This window comes from Prionailurus bengalensis, chromosome X, assembly GCF_016509475.1.
Source record: "Prionailurus bengalensis isolate Pbe53 chromosome X, Fcat_Pben_1.1_paternal_pri, whole genome shotgun sequence".
Taxonomy (NCBI): Eukaryota; Metazoa; Chordata; class Mammalia; order Carnivora; family Felidae; genus Prionailurus; species Prionailurus bengalensis.
The window spans coordinates 33,423,267-33,438,922 of NC_057361.1; the positions used below are offsets into that span (position 1 = coordinate 33,423,267).

General features: G+C 40.3%; 1 protein-coding gene across 2 annotated transcripts; it reads right to left on the reverse strand.

Moving 5' to 3' along the window:
* Nucleotides 1-3,224: 3,224 nt before the first annotated feature.
* On the reverse strand, nucleotides 3,225-10,957 carry DYNLT3 (dynein light chain Tctex-type 3). 2 transcript variants are annotated; one of them, XM_043569748.1, is made up of 5 exons: nucleotides 10,642-10,951; nucleotides 8,461-8,502; nucleotides 6,027-6,150; nucleotides 5,313-5,390; nucleotides 3,225-5,025 (listed from the first exon to the last, which is right to left on the reverse strand). In XM_043569748.1, the coding sequence occupies exons 1-5, from the start codon at nucleotides 10,669-10,671 to the stop codon at nucleotides 4,949-4,951; spliced, it is 351 nt and encodes a 116-aa protein (XP_043425683.1). In that variant the 5' UTR covers nucleotides 10,672-10,951; the 3' UTR covers nucleotides 3,225-4,948. The 2 variants fall into 2 exon arrangements, with proteins under 2 accessions (XP_043425683.1, XP_043425684.1); XM_043569749.1 differs by lacking the exon at nucleotides 8,461-8,502 and having other exon boundaries at nucleotides 10,642-10,957.
* Nucleotides 10,958-15,656: the final 4,699 nt, after the last annotated feature.

Consider the following 15,656-nt stretch of genomic DNA (forward strand, 5'->3'; position numbering starts at 1 on the left):
CACACAATTCTCTGGAGATTTACGCAAGTTCTCGCATCAATAACGCATTCCTTTTGTCTAAGTCCTATTCCGTGTACCTACCACAGTTGGTTAAACCACCCACCCCATTAAAGGACATCTAAGTGGTTTCTAGTTTCTTTTGCTATCACTATTAAAACTGTCATGAACATTCCTGTACAGGTTTTTTAAGTCACCCTATGCTAGTGATTCTAAGCCAGACCATTCCCATCAACCTGCTCCCTGTCTTACTCTGTCCACCACAATCGCTGCCGACACCATTTTCAGCATTGCTGCTGGTACTGACGCATGGTCGGTCTTCCCTGGATTGGAGGGTGTAGAAAGAGGAGAGGGCAAGCTATGCCAAATGTTCTGCCAATCAGAAAACTTGTCCTAATCCTTGACCAGACTTCTGCTTCTTTGCTCCCTTTTCCTTCTGTTGACTAATGCTCCTTATTTTTGGATCCACAATTCAGAGGGAACTACTTTGCTTGACTTAATGTACCCTAGCCATCTTGTAGATTAAAACTCAGTGTATGGATAAGCCATCATTGGGTCAGGGGTTCACGCCAATGCGATTCATTGCTGTTCCTGGGTAAAGAACATCTACTTTCTCAAATTACAAGGCGGGGTAATTTCATCTGTAGGCTGTGCATTTTCTTGTATGTGATTTCTGCTAACAGGAGGCAGTCAGTGGGCCATGACTGCCATGTCTGGTATGTGTGGAAGATTCTCTAGGTAGACTAGGTACCTATCTTCCCCACAAAAATAGCAAAAATCAATAAAACACAAAATGTGGACCTTTTCAGAAATGTTCTTTAAGCTGGTAAAATGAACTTTGAGACATTAAGATATAAAATTATCTGTTAACTAGGGAAAAGTTAGGTGATATATATCAAAAAAGGAATACTTTAGTTTTGGAAAAGTTGATTTGTGGCCCTTCTTTCTTTTAATAAAGAGAGTACAAGTTTGGTTTCCTGATAAGGTCCCTCTGAGTCCAAGATAATAAGAACACAATATATAAAAATGCTTTGTGTCCCACTGTTTGTAACTGAGAACAATAAAAAGAAAAAAGTTCTCAGATCCATTAATGTCTGATTTTTTAAGTGGCTGGGAAACACTTCTTACTCTACTGCAGAGGTTGGTAAGCTCAGCCAGCCGGCCACCTGTTTTTGTAAACAGTTTCACTGGACCACAGTCACATCCATGCATTTCCCCCATGGTCTATGGCTGCTTTCATACAATGACAGCATGCTTGAATGGTTGCAAAAGGCCTGCAAAGTCTCAAATATTTCACTTTTTCCCTTTACAGAACAAGTTTACTTTGATTATTAAGAAACCATTATTCTAACCCTGATCATTTTTGGGTGGTATTCTGCATGAGCATTAACTTTCAAAGCCTATGTTAGCGCATGCAGTTTAACCCAAATTCCTAGCCTACAAAATTAAAGGTCAGTACACACCAAAATCTAATCATTTTCATGCAGATTTTCTCCATAAGGTATTACAGGGGATGAAACGGAGTCGACAGAACGTTCATTAAGTAATAATACTGGCTCATGTAAAATGGTGCCCTGAGAAACCCAGACTGAAATATCTCAAGGTAGAAGCTGGTGTTCATAAAAAAAATTACCTAAAAAGATGAAGCCTTCAGGAAAATATAAAGATATGTATTTCAGCATGAATAAAGTCAGGTTTGCATTACTGGATAAGCCCGGGCATCAAATTCCCCGACGGGGTAAGGCAGAGCTGCAAAGAAACCTCCCCACATAGTCTACACTTTTATGGGATCCCAGAGTGGGGATAGTTGCCCACGTTTTGCCCTATAGGGAAGATACGTACCATACCAGTGGTGCCGCAAGTGTCTGTTCAAAGTCCCAGCTTTGTCTCTGAGATCTTTAGAAACCACTTTGGAAACAGACACTCTTCATGAAGCAATGGGGGTGATGTCTAAATAGTCCTGGATTGTCAATATATCCTACACATCCAAGGATGACATAGAATGGCATTAAGTGGAACTTCAATGAGAATTACAGGGTTTGAAACTAGACATGGTGGGCTAGAATCTCCTGGACCACTTAAGTTAACGTATATTGGTGATGGCCATCTAAATCCTGTAAGAGCTGAATGCATAAGATCCTTTTATAGGGAACTTCACAAATATGCAAAGCTCAATTTTACTGAATCTTTCTGGCCGCAAAAATAGCTCCACCTTCTGGATTTTAAAATAAATTGCTCTTGGGTACATTGTAACACGTGGGGTGAAATTTTCAGTTCATGTCTCAAACTTTGCTTTGGTGTCTGCTATGTGACCTATCTACTTCCTTTGTCATAAAGAGTCAGAGTGTTCTCCCACTTTTAAGAAACGTATTGAGGGGGACACCTGGGTGGCTTAGTTGGTTAAGCATCCAACTCTTGATTTCAGCTCGGGTCATGATCTCTGGGTTCGTGGGATTGAGCCCCACGTTGAGCGCTGCGCTACTTGGGATTCTCTCTTCCTCTCCCTCTGTCACTCTGCCCCTCTCCCCTGCTTGTGCTCTCTCTTTCAAAATAAACATTAAAAAAGAAACTTATCAGGAACAGACAGGTTTTTTGTTTGTTTACTCAAACTTTGAAAATATAATCTGCACTATCGTAAGATTACTTTAAAAATGTGATGATGACTGTAGGTGGTGAAATGCTTTCAGTGACTCATAATTAGATAACACCCAGCTTGGGAAGAAGAGTAAAAAAGTACTTTTTACTAGAGAAAACGTAATGAGATGTTGCCATCAACTTAGGGCAGCATACTAGCACTTTACAAACATAAAATTGCAGCTTTACAAAAATCCGACTTAGTACTTAGATTTGAATACCCTAATTTTATATACTTAAAGTCTTTAATTAAAAATAAAAACAGCAACAACTCAATTGCAAGTTGACAAACAGGGCAAAATTCCTGGCCAAAAATAGTCATTAAAAGCTAACACATAGTTACAAAATGTATTTTACGTTGACTTTTTAAAAGTGAAATTTTGTGTTAAAATCATAAAATACAAGGCCTAGAATAGAAGCTATTAATTATGCTGTAACGTTGCATACTGGCTTCGGGCTGCTATGTTACTGGTATTTACTCTGTATGCCGTATCTATGTGGTCTGACATTCCTTATTCCTTCTTCCTACTGAGAATTTCCTAGAGTGAGGACGGTGCCATTTCTTTATTCAATGATCATACAAGAAGCAAAAGTACAGCACGGGAAGACAATCTTTATTATATTTTAAATAAAAACAGAGCAGATAGCAAGTTCACGAGGTATTTTTGATTATTATTCCTTTAAAATCAGGCCTCAATAACAATAATCAAAAGCAAGCCTTAACTGCACAGATATTTTGGTCACTATTATAATTTTCAAGGGCACAAAAGCCAGCAGCGCAAAGTAAGATGAAGGTAATGGCTATGAGAATTTTTGACGTGCCAAAAATGTAGCTCCCCACATGAAACTCTACCCTTGTATTTTCTTAATGTTCTTCTTAAACATTGAACAATTACTGTTACACAGCAACATATCAAACATGCACATAGTATTCCTACAAGAATACTATGTTAATATTGTCAGTATTAATACTAAGCCTTTCCTTCCCCTCAAAATGCAATGAATCATGGTTCTCCTCCCTATATATTCGTGTTAGTGGTAATATGCAAAATTATTTTTGTTTTCCGGGCTAAATAACCAGATTGACTTCGCGTTTGGTGACCAGCTGTGTACCCTAATTTTTCATCTTTTATCTTCTTACTAAATTTAACTACATTTTATAAGCCCTGAGATATTCATTAACCTGCTAATGATTGTATACTTTGAATTTATACTTTATTCCACTCAATTTGAACCTCATGTAATAAGTATTTAAATTATTTACAGATGGTTGTAACTAAAGCAATGACAAAATTTGCTACCTGTCTAGTTATACTGCTAGTAAGGCCTTTAACTAAGAGTTGCATATTTTATGCGCTTTTTTTTTTTTACTTGCTGGAAGCAGTTCTTAAAATGACATCTCTAATTCTCTGTCAGCATTAAGTGCTTTTCATTTTGTTTACTTCTACATGGATAATCAGATTCCTTTTCTTCTTGTAAAACAATTCTTTTTTTTCTGCCCTGAACAGGTTAGTTGTTCAACTGAACAGGTGCCAAAAGGAACTCGGAATTCGCACAATACATTGAGAACTATAATGTTAACAGAGAAATATACATATAATAGGAATTCAATAAATGTTAGCTCTACATGAAATTAGTCCATTGTAAGGCAGCTGTTAGTGTCATGTACTTTTCATCACGAGGTTTGTTTCACCACGGAATGCAAGTTACCAGATTTAATTGGTCCTCACATGTAAATCTAAGAGTTTGAAATTTAAAAAAACATTTTGACAATCCTCAGAAAAAATAAACACGTCAATGATGGCTGTTACTGTAATAATAGCTGGTATGGAAGAAAACTATTTTCCAGTAAATTAGATGTACAACTAAGGAGAAATCAAAAACTAAGAAGTGTTAGCTAATTATCATTTTCTCCACATTTATCTTTGCAGCATTTTTTTGTTCATATACTTATCCCTGTTAACTTCTCTGCTGAAAGAGAATTTTATTATCTGAACAGATTTCCCCATCTCCTTACGCACATGTTAGTGAAAAGCCGGTGTAAATATAAGATTGTATTTTCATGTCATGCCATATTTGTTTTTGTTTTTTGCCAACATTAAATTTTTCCCATGTAAATGATGCTGTGTAGAATGAGCTAATCTGCCAACTTACTATGAGATGGCTTTTGCTTAGAATATTCAGTTTTTGTTGAGAGCTTTTGAAGCATATTGCACGCTTGTCATCTAATACATTAACAAGTAACTATTACTCTTTTTAGAAAGGATACACTGACAAATTCTTAATTTAACGGCTTTGGCCGGACATTTTTACTGTGTCACAGGACAATAGCAATGGCAAAAACATTGACAATACAGTTCATGGTTCGGTTCTCCCATCTCACAGTACAGGTTCCTGAAACACACACAAAAAAAGACTTTGAAATATTAGCAAAATACTGAAATTGCCAAAATATTGAATATTACTAAAATATCTCATGGGTTTTAATATCTTATTTCCTGCAATTTGTTACATCTTCACATTTTGTATTTGTCTGAGGCATGCTTGTTCCTAGGTACATAGCAATCCGGTTGATAGCCTTTTCAAAATTTAATTAGAGATAAATAAGCGTTTGATAATAAGTGCACTGTGTGGCTTTACTAGAAGTTGGATTTTGTGTGAATCAGCTTAAGGTCTCTTACCATCAGATGTAGTATCCCAAAAACATGAACTGGCTGTGTGAAAGCCATATGCACTCCTCTGGACCACCGCACAGGTCACTAAAAATAAAGTTGCAGAATGAGAACACTTACAAGCAAAGGAAAAGATATGTAAGATCTGAGTGTTTGAGTTCAGGCTCTAAAAGCTGTAAAATAACAGAAAACAAACATTCGCTGAATAGATTAGAAAAAATAAGTCCTCTTGATTACTGCCATGATTTTGCCTCCACTGGATCCAGTCTGTTGCCCATTGCCATAACTACTGGTGATTGTAGTGCAGGAAAAATCTGGGCCAAATCAGGTGCCTCATTCCATGGGCATAATCCAGACACAAAAATGAAGAAAAGATGACACTGGCTAAACAATTACTGTGTGGCCCTTCACAGTCCTACACAGAAGGAGGCACAGAGCTACTGACAGGAAAACAGTGGGGCCGAGTGGGCTTCCCTGGAAAGAGGTAGCTGATGCAAATGCAAAAGGTGCTGCTGCAAAGGACAAGTAGGTGGTTGCTTTTGAGTAGTGAAAGATCTCCATCTTTTAGGTATTACCATATATTATCTTTGGATGCATAAGCCAGAAGCCCTTCATATCCTATTAGGATTCAACTTGTGTATCATTCATTTACATGCTCTAAATTCAGAAAAGACCATGAGGACATAGGGGAACAGACTAGTGAGGAAGGACATGGATACTTACCGATATATTTATAAGCTTTTCCCAGCTTAACCAAATGTGTTAAGGACTGTTCCACGATGCTTGCAGTCCATTGGTTGATGTTATTCTGGTTATAATCTTCACCTCCCAAGACCCCATCTATACACTAAAAGGGCAGAGGACAGGTAAAGACATATACAAATCCCAACAAAAGTTTATTCATAAACATTTATAACCCCCAAAAGCATCTTAGAAAATATGCATCTGGTAAATATTTATTATGCACTGCCTCTGTTTTAGAATTTTCAACGCATATTTCCTGCACATATTATCTCACTCTGTGAGATACTATGGGCCATATAAAGATAAATATGACATGGCCTCTGTTGTAAAGAGCTAGCAGAGAAGCTAACAAAAGAAATCTGTAGCCCAAGAAAGACTAATCAAAGATAAGTTATCTCATAAAAGGATTATGGAGGGGAAGTGGAGACGAAGAAAGGGTGATAATTAATTGGTTAAAGAATGGCTTTGAAACAGCTGGGATTTGAAGTAGGTTTCAGATGCTAGAAACAAAGGATGAGGCTAATTTAAAAACAGAATTCTCATGTGTAATAATTACATTTTCATTTATATTATGTAATTAACTTAGCTAGAAAGCTCGCACCTCCTGCCACTAAAAGTAAATCAACAAAGAGCACTTTTCAGGTGCTCTAGAACAAGCCAGTTAAGTAATTTTCTAGTGCCCACTCACATCCACTTCTGATATCTGACAAAGAGCGCTGGTTTAGTATCACAAACTTAGTTGTAAGGTTGCTTCTGCCACCTAGTCACTGTGACCTTTTGTCAGTGACTTACATGCGTTATATCCACATCCAGAGGTATCTCACAACCTCTTAGAGCCCCTACTTTCCTAATCCTCAAAGTAAAGATAACGGCCTCATCTTATCAGGTTGTTGTGAGGATGGGGTAAGATCATGAATGTCAAGTGCTCAAGCATAGTGACTGTGACAGAGTAAGCACATATGCAATGTTAGAGATCACCCTCATCATTATTGCTGCTGCTGTTTTATTTTTTCTGGCTTCATTAAGATGTAAGTGACATAGGGGTGCCTGGGGGGCTGAGTCGGTTAAGCGTTCAACTTCAGCTCAGGGCGTGATCTCGTGGTCTGTGAGTTTGAGCCCCGCATCAGGCTCCGTGCTGACAGCTCAGAGGAGCCTGGAGCCTGCTTTTGATTCTTTGTCTCCCTCTCTCTCTCTGCCCCTCCCCCACTCATGCTCTGTCTCACTCGCAAAAATGAATAAACGTTAAAAAATCTTTTTTAAAGATGTAATTGGCATAAAACATTATGTAAGTTCAAGGTGTCCAATGTGATGATTTGATACACAATAATTTGATACACGTACATACTGTGAAATGATAACAGTAAGTTTAGTTAACATATCCATCTCCCCATGTAGTTATCACTTTTTGCCTTCACGGTGGAAACATTTAAGATCTATCTCAGCAACTTTCAAGCATAAATTACAGTATTGTTAACTAGAGTCTTCATGCTGTACTGCATAGTTCTAATACATGATTCTAAACTATTAAAATATGGCAGGATTTTCAGGTGCCTGTCTGGCTCTCAAACCTTGAGTTGATCTAGCTGTACAAGGCCAGTTCTGGGTAAGCTTGTGCCCTAGAACATTCAGACAGGTGAGGCACTGTCTCAGCATGGACTGAGGAGGTGCTCAATGTCCAGAGGGCAAGCCAACCTAGCCCAGACTAAAGGCAGGTAGGGCCTCTTAGGACACAGACCTAACCACCATACCTACAATACAAGGTTGCCTTCTGGGCCAACTCATTTTTTTTCTAGGATTTGGTACAGTGAAAAATGACTCAGGACTATTAAGTGTTTATAAATACCTTACCCACAGTATAGTCTGGATGTGATATGACTATAATAATTCAAGTTCCTCTGCCAGAACTGATTCCCAAATAGAACTTCTTGTCTGTTTGCCTACTAGGAGGACCAGATTTCATGTTTCAAATAATTTTCTTAAGATTTTGATTTAGCATATCAGTGTCTAGAAGATGTTAAGTGATTATTTTTCAATTGGGCTAAAAAAGCATATTTCTACAGTCTTTTGACATATACAAATAGCTTACAGACATAAAAGTGTGGGCGTGTGAGATACACATACACACATACTTTTATAGCATTAACATTTAAAATAATATTTGGCCTACTGGAATACAAGTTCTTCCATTCAAAAGACAGACCATCAGTTTTAGAAAAAGGAGACCAGTGTTCTAGACTAATACTCCAACATCACTTTCAGAGTTAGCCCCAGGATGCCTGATAGTATACAACAAAACATAGAGGTACCCCTATAAAGAGCAAATATTAAAAACCTTGTTTTAATACTAAGGTTTATAACTTTGTACTGAAAGTCAACAGAACAAGCTTCAAGATGAACAAGATGTGTAACTCACCTCTTTAACAATATTGTGAGCTTCATCAACATTGAAGCCAACCTAAGAAGGTGGGGGGAACAAAAGATACAGCTGCTTTCAACACAGACTTCCTTTTATTTGTAGATGTGATGACACACAGAATACCCTGGGCTGGCCTGGACAGGTGTTAGTGACAGCAGACCATAGCGGTGAGGGGTAACATCAGGTCTATGGAGGCTGCTAATCCCACCTAGAACACTTCTAAAACTTCTAAAATTGCAGAATGTGTTCCCCACCTACCTCCCTCGAGATTTTGATTCATTAGGTCTGGGGCACAGCCTGGGCAACCATATTTTTTTTTAAAGAGCTTTAACTGGTGATTTTGATGAATGCCCAAGGATTGATAATGTTTGTATTATAAAGCTCAGGAAATCGCAGGAGGAGATAAAGATGTATACACAGACATCAGTATATAGGAAATGGCTACAGCAAAGTGAGAATGAGGTGGTCCATGAGAAGAGACTGATTAATAGATGGTTTTCAATTTTTTTTTAACTTACGCTGGGCAACAACGTGGCTTTCCTGAATTAAAGATAATGAACATGGTTGATCATTCTAAATTAATGTCACTTTAATACTATAATAGGTCTGGCAACTTAATCTTTGCTGTGGAGTGGCTTGATAGAATTCTGAGTTAAAAGCAACTATTAATGACATCCAAGTGTCCTAGAGTAGAGAACTCGGCTATGTGATAAGATTGTAATCTAAACCAAAACTCTTCAGGTAATACATGAGTTGTTTCCATGGAGACAAGGTGCTTTATGACATGACCATTTCTGTAAGTCCCACTATGAAACTTAAAATTAGTTCAAAAAACAACTCTGGGGATAGGTATCATCTCAAGCACAGATTTAAAGTATTTTCAAATCATTTAATTACACCACAGACTTCCCCAACAACAAAGGGATAAAAATATTCTAAACAATTAGGATTATGAAAACAGCTCTCACGTTTTGACCCTATGAAAATGATCATTTTATCTTAAGATAAGGTGATTGTCTATTTTGAAAAGTGGCCTACCAATTAAATGATGTTCCTTTCACTTCAATTTGGAAGGTCAGTAAATCATCAGGTAGTACTGGGTACCATGGTGACACATGTAATTGTATTTCTCTTTATATTTAGGAAGTGCAGCAGTACAGAACCCTCTTGGGAGTCAGGAGACTAGCACTTGTTGCGGGATATGTCTGAGAGTGAAATTGCTTGTGCCTCAATTGCTAAAATAAGAATACTTTCCCACTAACCTACATCACAGAACGAATGAAGTTAAATATGGTTGTAGCTTCTGCGCAGTGTCACATCCCAAAGACGGATGAACCAGAAGCCCCTTCCACGGGTCTAATAACACACTATTTTCTGTGGCACCTCCTCCAGGTGCCTACTTTTATCTCACTGCACCATTCACCTGTGGCTACCATGGGACAGAAAATGTCTTTGTCTATTCTGCCCTTCAGACTTGTCACAGGTTATTCTGGGATCCGACAGGCCTCATCCTCCTAGTGGTTAAGTGAAGCCAGAGTTGTAGGTGTTTGCCAGAGGCCTGGGTTCAAATGGAGCATCTGTCATTCCTGGCAGCTTTGACTCTGGGCAAACCACTTAGCCGCCATGAACGTCAGAGTCCCTATCAGTAACAGGAAGGTAACAACAGACACCACGGAGTTCCGGTGAGATGCCAGGAAGCCCGAGTCAGCAAGCAAGGGCTCGTAATCCATGAAGCACCTCCTTCCAGTCCACCCAGACGAGGGTGCCGGGCAGGGGGGCTCTGCCACCTGCTTTGGGGACGCCAAGGGGCAGAGGAAGCCGCCCGGCAGACCGGTTTCTAAGGCCCGTCTCGCAGACGGGCGGCGCCCGACACCCCATCCCCACCCCCCACGCACCCCGAGTCCGTCCTTCCACCCCTGGGTCCCGGTTCCCCCGCCCGCCCCGCGCGCTCTTAGCCGCCCCTGCCACCCCGGCTCTCAGCCCACCCTCAGGACCTCGGGGTCGGTGGCCGGGCCGAGCCAGGCGGGGCGGGTCCCGGCCCTGAGGGGAGGACCCGGGCCCGGAGGGCGCCGCACCCCAACTCTCGCGGCCGCCTGGCGCCGGAAGACCACCCGGCGGAGACTCCGCGCCGAGGCGGGCGGGGGCGGGGGTCGCTCGCGGGTGGCCGAGGGGCGGTACCTCGTCGCAGTGGCGATGGTACTCCTCCATGGTGGCGCGTAGTCTCCTGCGGGGCGGAGCGATGGGCTGGTGGAGATCCGCGGCCGCGCACTGGCCTTCTAGGAGACTCCGCCCCTATACGTGTTTCGGGGCGGCCCCCATGAGAGCCCCGCCTTCGTGTAGAAAAGGCACCCCCTCGTTGGGAGCATGGGCAGGGTTCTGCGCGATGGGAGGCTTCTGTCCCGTTGCTTCCGACCTCTCTGGAAACAAGAGGTGGGTGTTAAAGAGCTGGAAACTGTGACAGTGTGATCACATGGGGAGACCTAGCGTCAGTCTAGAGTCCGCAGTGTTGTTTGAGTCCCCACTGCTGTATTTATGTGCACGTATTCATGTCATTACCATCTAGCCAACAATTGTAGGTAATGTAATAATGGACAAGCCGCTTTGATTTGTCCACTTACTAGCTCCGTTACTTGGGTGAATTGACCTCCTACAGCCTCGTGTGAAAACTTAAATTTATACCTATTTCATGGTTGATTGTGAGGATCAAATGAAACGCTCTGTACATAATTCCTAAAAGTAAATGCTCCTATGCTGGTCCTCCTCAATGACTATGTGAAAAGAAATATGTGATTTCTAGGACACAGGGTACAAATATCCTGAATTAAATTCAAGATTTAGCAGAACAATGATTACATTTATCTAAAAATTACTAACTTCCAGATGATCTTAAGGACTTCCTCATTTAAACTTCTGATAACCCAGCAGGTTTGTTTCTGGTACCATTATCCCATTTTTCAAGAACAAACTCAGGTAGTCTGGTGGTATCACCCAAGTTCTTAACCTAAATTAGTTTTCTATTGCTTCTATAACAAGTTATTATAAATTTACTGGCTTGAAGCACCACAAACTTACTATACAGTGCTGGAGTTCAGAAGTCTAAAATGGGTCTGCAGGACTATGTTCCTTCTGGAAGCTCTACGCCCAAATCTATTTACTTGTCTTTTGCAGCTTCTAGAAGCTGGCTGCATTCCTTGGCTCGTGACCCCTTCCTCCATCTTTAAAGCTGGCAATTTAGCATCCTTTCTCCTCTCTGACCTCTACTTCCATCCTCCTACCTTCTCCTTCTGTCTCCCTCTCAAGGCCTTAACTTAATCATATCTGCAAAAGTGCCTTTTGCTACATGAGATAACATATTCACAGGTTCCAGGGATTCAGATGTCAGCATCTTTTGCAGGGTGGGGTGGGGGAGTGGGCACATTACTCAGCTTACCTCAACCGCTATTCCATTTTACTCACTAAAATCAAAGTTGGAAGGTTCATTAGTAATCTAGTCAAACTCTCTTATTTTACAAGTAAAACTGGAGCTCAGAGAGGTGCAAGTAACTTGGACAAGGGTACATGGGTATTAACTGGACCCCTGGGCTTCTGAATCTCAGGCCCTTCCATCTCTGCTTTCATTTTATGAACTGTTTACTTGATAATGTGCAGTTTGTTACTGGTTCTCCTAAACTGTGGCTCATGTCAAAGCTACTGCAGAAAAGCTGCATTTGTACTTCATAGAGGAGGAAGACTATTTCTCCTGTTTCAGGATATTTTGTATACCAGAGTTATTATACTGAAGTCATTGCAATATGGTGACAGAGATTATGCCTACTTGTTTTGTGGCTGATAGTCCTTCAATTCCAAATCACAGAGAAACAGCTAACTCCCATAAGAAACCTTTTCTAGAATTAGTATTTATTTCACCTCAAAACTATTCTTCATCTTTGAGAACCAGAGTTCATTTTTCAAGTTTTGAGGTACCACTTTGGGAATGAAAAATTCTGTATACTTGAATAAGACACTTAAAATCACAGTTATTAATGTTCTCACTAAGAGACCACCATATGTTATGTAAATGTTGAGGAAACTCTCCAATTTGTAATGCTAACCCTGCTTTGCTGTGGGTTCCGTTTCAGGCATCTGCTTCTATAATCCTTTTGTTTCTAGTATGTGAGCTACTTTGAGTCAAGATTTTCACACAGTACTGTTTTAAGGCCTTTATAATATCTGGTCCCAATATGATAACATGAATTTTCTTCCATAGCACAAGCCATTATTACAAAGGAAAATTGCATGGTAATACATTTCTCGAATTATCAAGAGTAAAATGCTAATTTTTAAATTGCTTTATTTAGGGGTACCTGGGTGGCTCACTCGGTTAAGCATCCAATTTCAGCTCAGGTCACGATCTCATTGTTTGTGGGTTCGAACTCTGTGTCAGGCTCTGTGCTGATTGTTCAGAGCCTGCTTCGGATCCTCTGTCTCCCTCTCTTTATCTCTGCCCCTCCCCTTCTCACGCACACGTGCTCTTTCTCTCTCAAAAATAAATAAACATTTAAAAAATTGCTTTACAGGAACACTTGGTGGCTCAGTCGGTGAAGTGTCTGACTTTGGTTCAGGTCATGATTTCATGGTTCGTGGGTTTCAGCCCTGCATTGGGCTCTGTGTAGACAGCTCAGAGCCTGGAGTCTGCTTCAGATTCTGTGTCTCTCTCTCTCTCTGCCCTACCCCACTCACGCTCTCTGTCTCTCTCTCTCAAAAAGAAACATTAAAAAAAAAATAAAAAATTGCTTTACTTAGAATGAAAATGGTTCAACAATGGGCAGGAAATAGAAGATATAAATGGAGAAGTTACTATGCTCATATACACTTTCTCTCAAAAGCTGGTCACCAATGTAGATGTGTGAGGAGAAATGTCCTACCTATTCATTGCTATGCTATGGAATTAGTCTTTGGAGGATTGAAAAGAACAGGATTTGAACCTTGGCTGCAAATCAGAATCAGAGGAGGAAGTTTAAAAAATTATCTAGATTAGACTCCACCTCCTGAGATTCTGATTTAATTGCTCTGGAGAGGAGGCTGGCATCAGTAATTTTGCAAAAGCTTCCCCCCTGCCCCCGTGATTATAACATGCAGTCAGGGTTGAGAACACTTGGTGGAAAATCCTTTCTTTCCCCTTATGGAAGTCATTAAAACAAGGTAAGATCTCCTGGTAAGATTTAAATACAGCTCTGCAGGAAGTTAGAACAACAAATTATATTAATTCTTGGAGCTTTTTTGTGACCTGTGATCTGGTCATTCATTTATTCATCAAAGGTTTACTTAGTACCCACTGTGTGCCAGGCATTGTGTTAGAGCAGTGGTTATCAATCAGGGGAGATTTTTTCCCCTTCCAGGCTCCTGCAAACATTTGATAACATCTGGAGACATTTTTTGACTGTCATCATTAGAGTAGATGCCACGGGTACTGCTAAACATCCCACAATGCATAGGACAATGCCTCACAACAAAACTTATTTTACACACAATAATAGTGTTGAAGTTGAGAAACCCTGTGTTAGATAGGGGTGAAAATAGAGACAGGGAAAATTCTGTGTCTCTATGGCATTTATATATATTTTTATGTACATATGTATACGTGTGTATAGGATGTCAGGTAGTTATAAGTGTCACAAAGATGATTTAAGCAAAGTAAGGGAATAAAGTATGATGGAGGAGAGGCTATTTTGGGTGAGGTGATAAGAGAAGGCTCCTCTGAAAAAAATATTTAAGCAATCGTTTGAATGATGTAAAGAAGTTAGATGGGAACTTGAAAGTTAGATGAGATAGGAAGGGAATGGTCCTAATTTCAAAGTGAAACCAGTTATGGTTTCTAGCTACATTCAGCCCTTGGAAGCATGAGCAGAAGAGTAGGATCAACCAGGGTTAGGGTTTTTCCAGGAGATTTTAACTGAGGAAGAGAGGATCACGGGATTTGAACGCATTTTCAGAGGAGGGTCTGTGCTAATAGATCACGGATTCCAAGTTGGGTAAGTAGCAATGAACAGTGAAAAAGTAACAGGGTCCTTGCCTTCAAGATCCAAATGGGGTCAGAGAATTGCTTCGGTGAGGGTTTTAGAAGAAGTGATATGGGAAGAAAGAGAGTGAGGGTCAGAAAGTTGGATGATTGAAAAGAAAATATTTTTGAGGCCAAGATCCAAGAAGCAAGGAGGATCCTTTCCTACTTGGTGCCTCCTTTATATCGTACTGTGGGCATGGAAGCCAGGGGGGTGTGTGTGTAAGTGAGTTACTAGGAGTATAAGAAGCTTTGTATTGGTGTCACAGCAAGGGGACAGTGTGCTTGTCAGCTTCTCTGTCAGCTTCTCTGGCTTTTTTCCTTTGGCTTTTTGGTATTTGAGGTCGTCTCAGGGGACATGAGTGAAGAGGGTAGCTGAGTACAAAGCCTAGTGTACTGTACCACGATTAGCACATTGGCTAGAGGGAAGTAAACAGGAACCAGGGAAGAAACACAAAGACTTTCCTTTACAGGCTGATGCCTCTCCTGCAGACTCATAGATTCTATATGAGATATCTAGCTTATGTCTTTTCCTCTATTTTCTGTCCTTGTCTGTGCCATGATTTTTTATTGTGATTTACTTCTTGTTCGTGTAGCTAAAGGTGAAATTACATTTATGTCTCTGGTACGCTCTGCTTGTTCACACAGTCGCGAGACAGTAATAAGAATGTAATAAGAATGTTTTGGGCTAAGGTTTAGAGGATTCATTTATTTGTGTGTTTTGGCCCCTCCTCGTGCCATTTCTAGCAAAGGTGGTAAGGTCTGAACCATTTGTTGAACTAAAATTTTTACTTATGTCACGGGCAACCCACGCCCCATCTCAGGCACAAATCACAAACTTGAAGCAAATCTCAGGACTCAGAATATTTCCTTGCATCACAGAGAGGAAACAAAGTTTCTTATTTAGCGTCTCTCTCTTTTAGTGGAAATGCTGACCTTTTGATTCAGGGTATGGAATCTGACCCTATTGTCTATTATAGTGCTTTATTGCCTTGAAAGGAACCATAAACTGGTTAAGAAATAAATGTACTTCATGAGTCAGTTCTGTACTGATTCACAGAAAGAACAGGTGCAAGGAAACCTATTAAGTCTCACCCAGCTCTTAATTTCTGTGATTCTTCTAAACCATGTCTCATAAAGGACATTTCTTGATGAT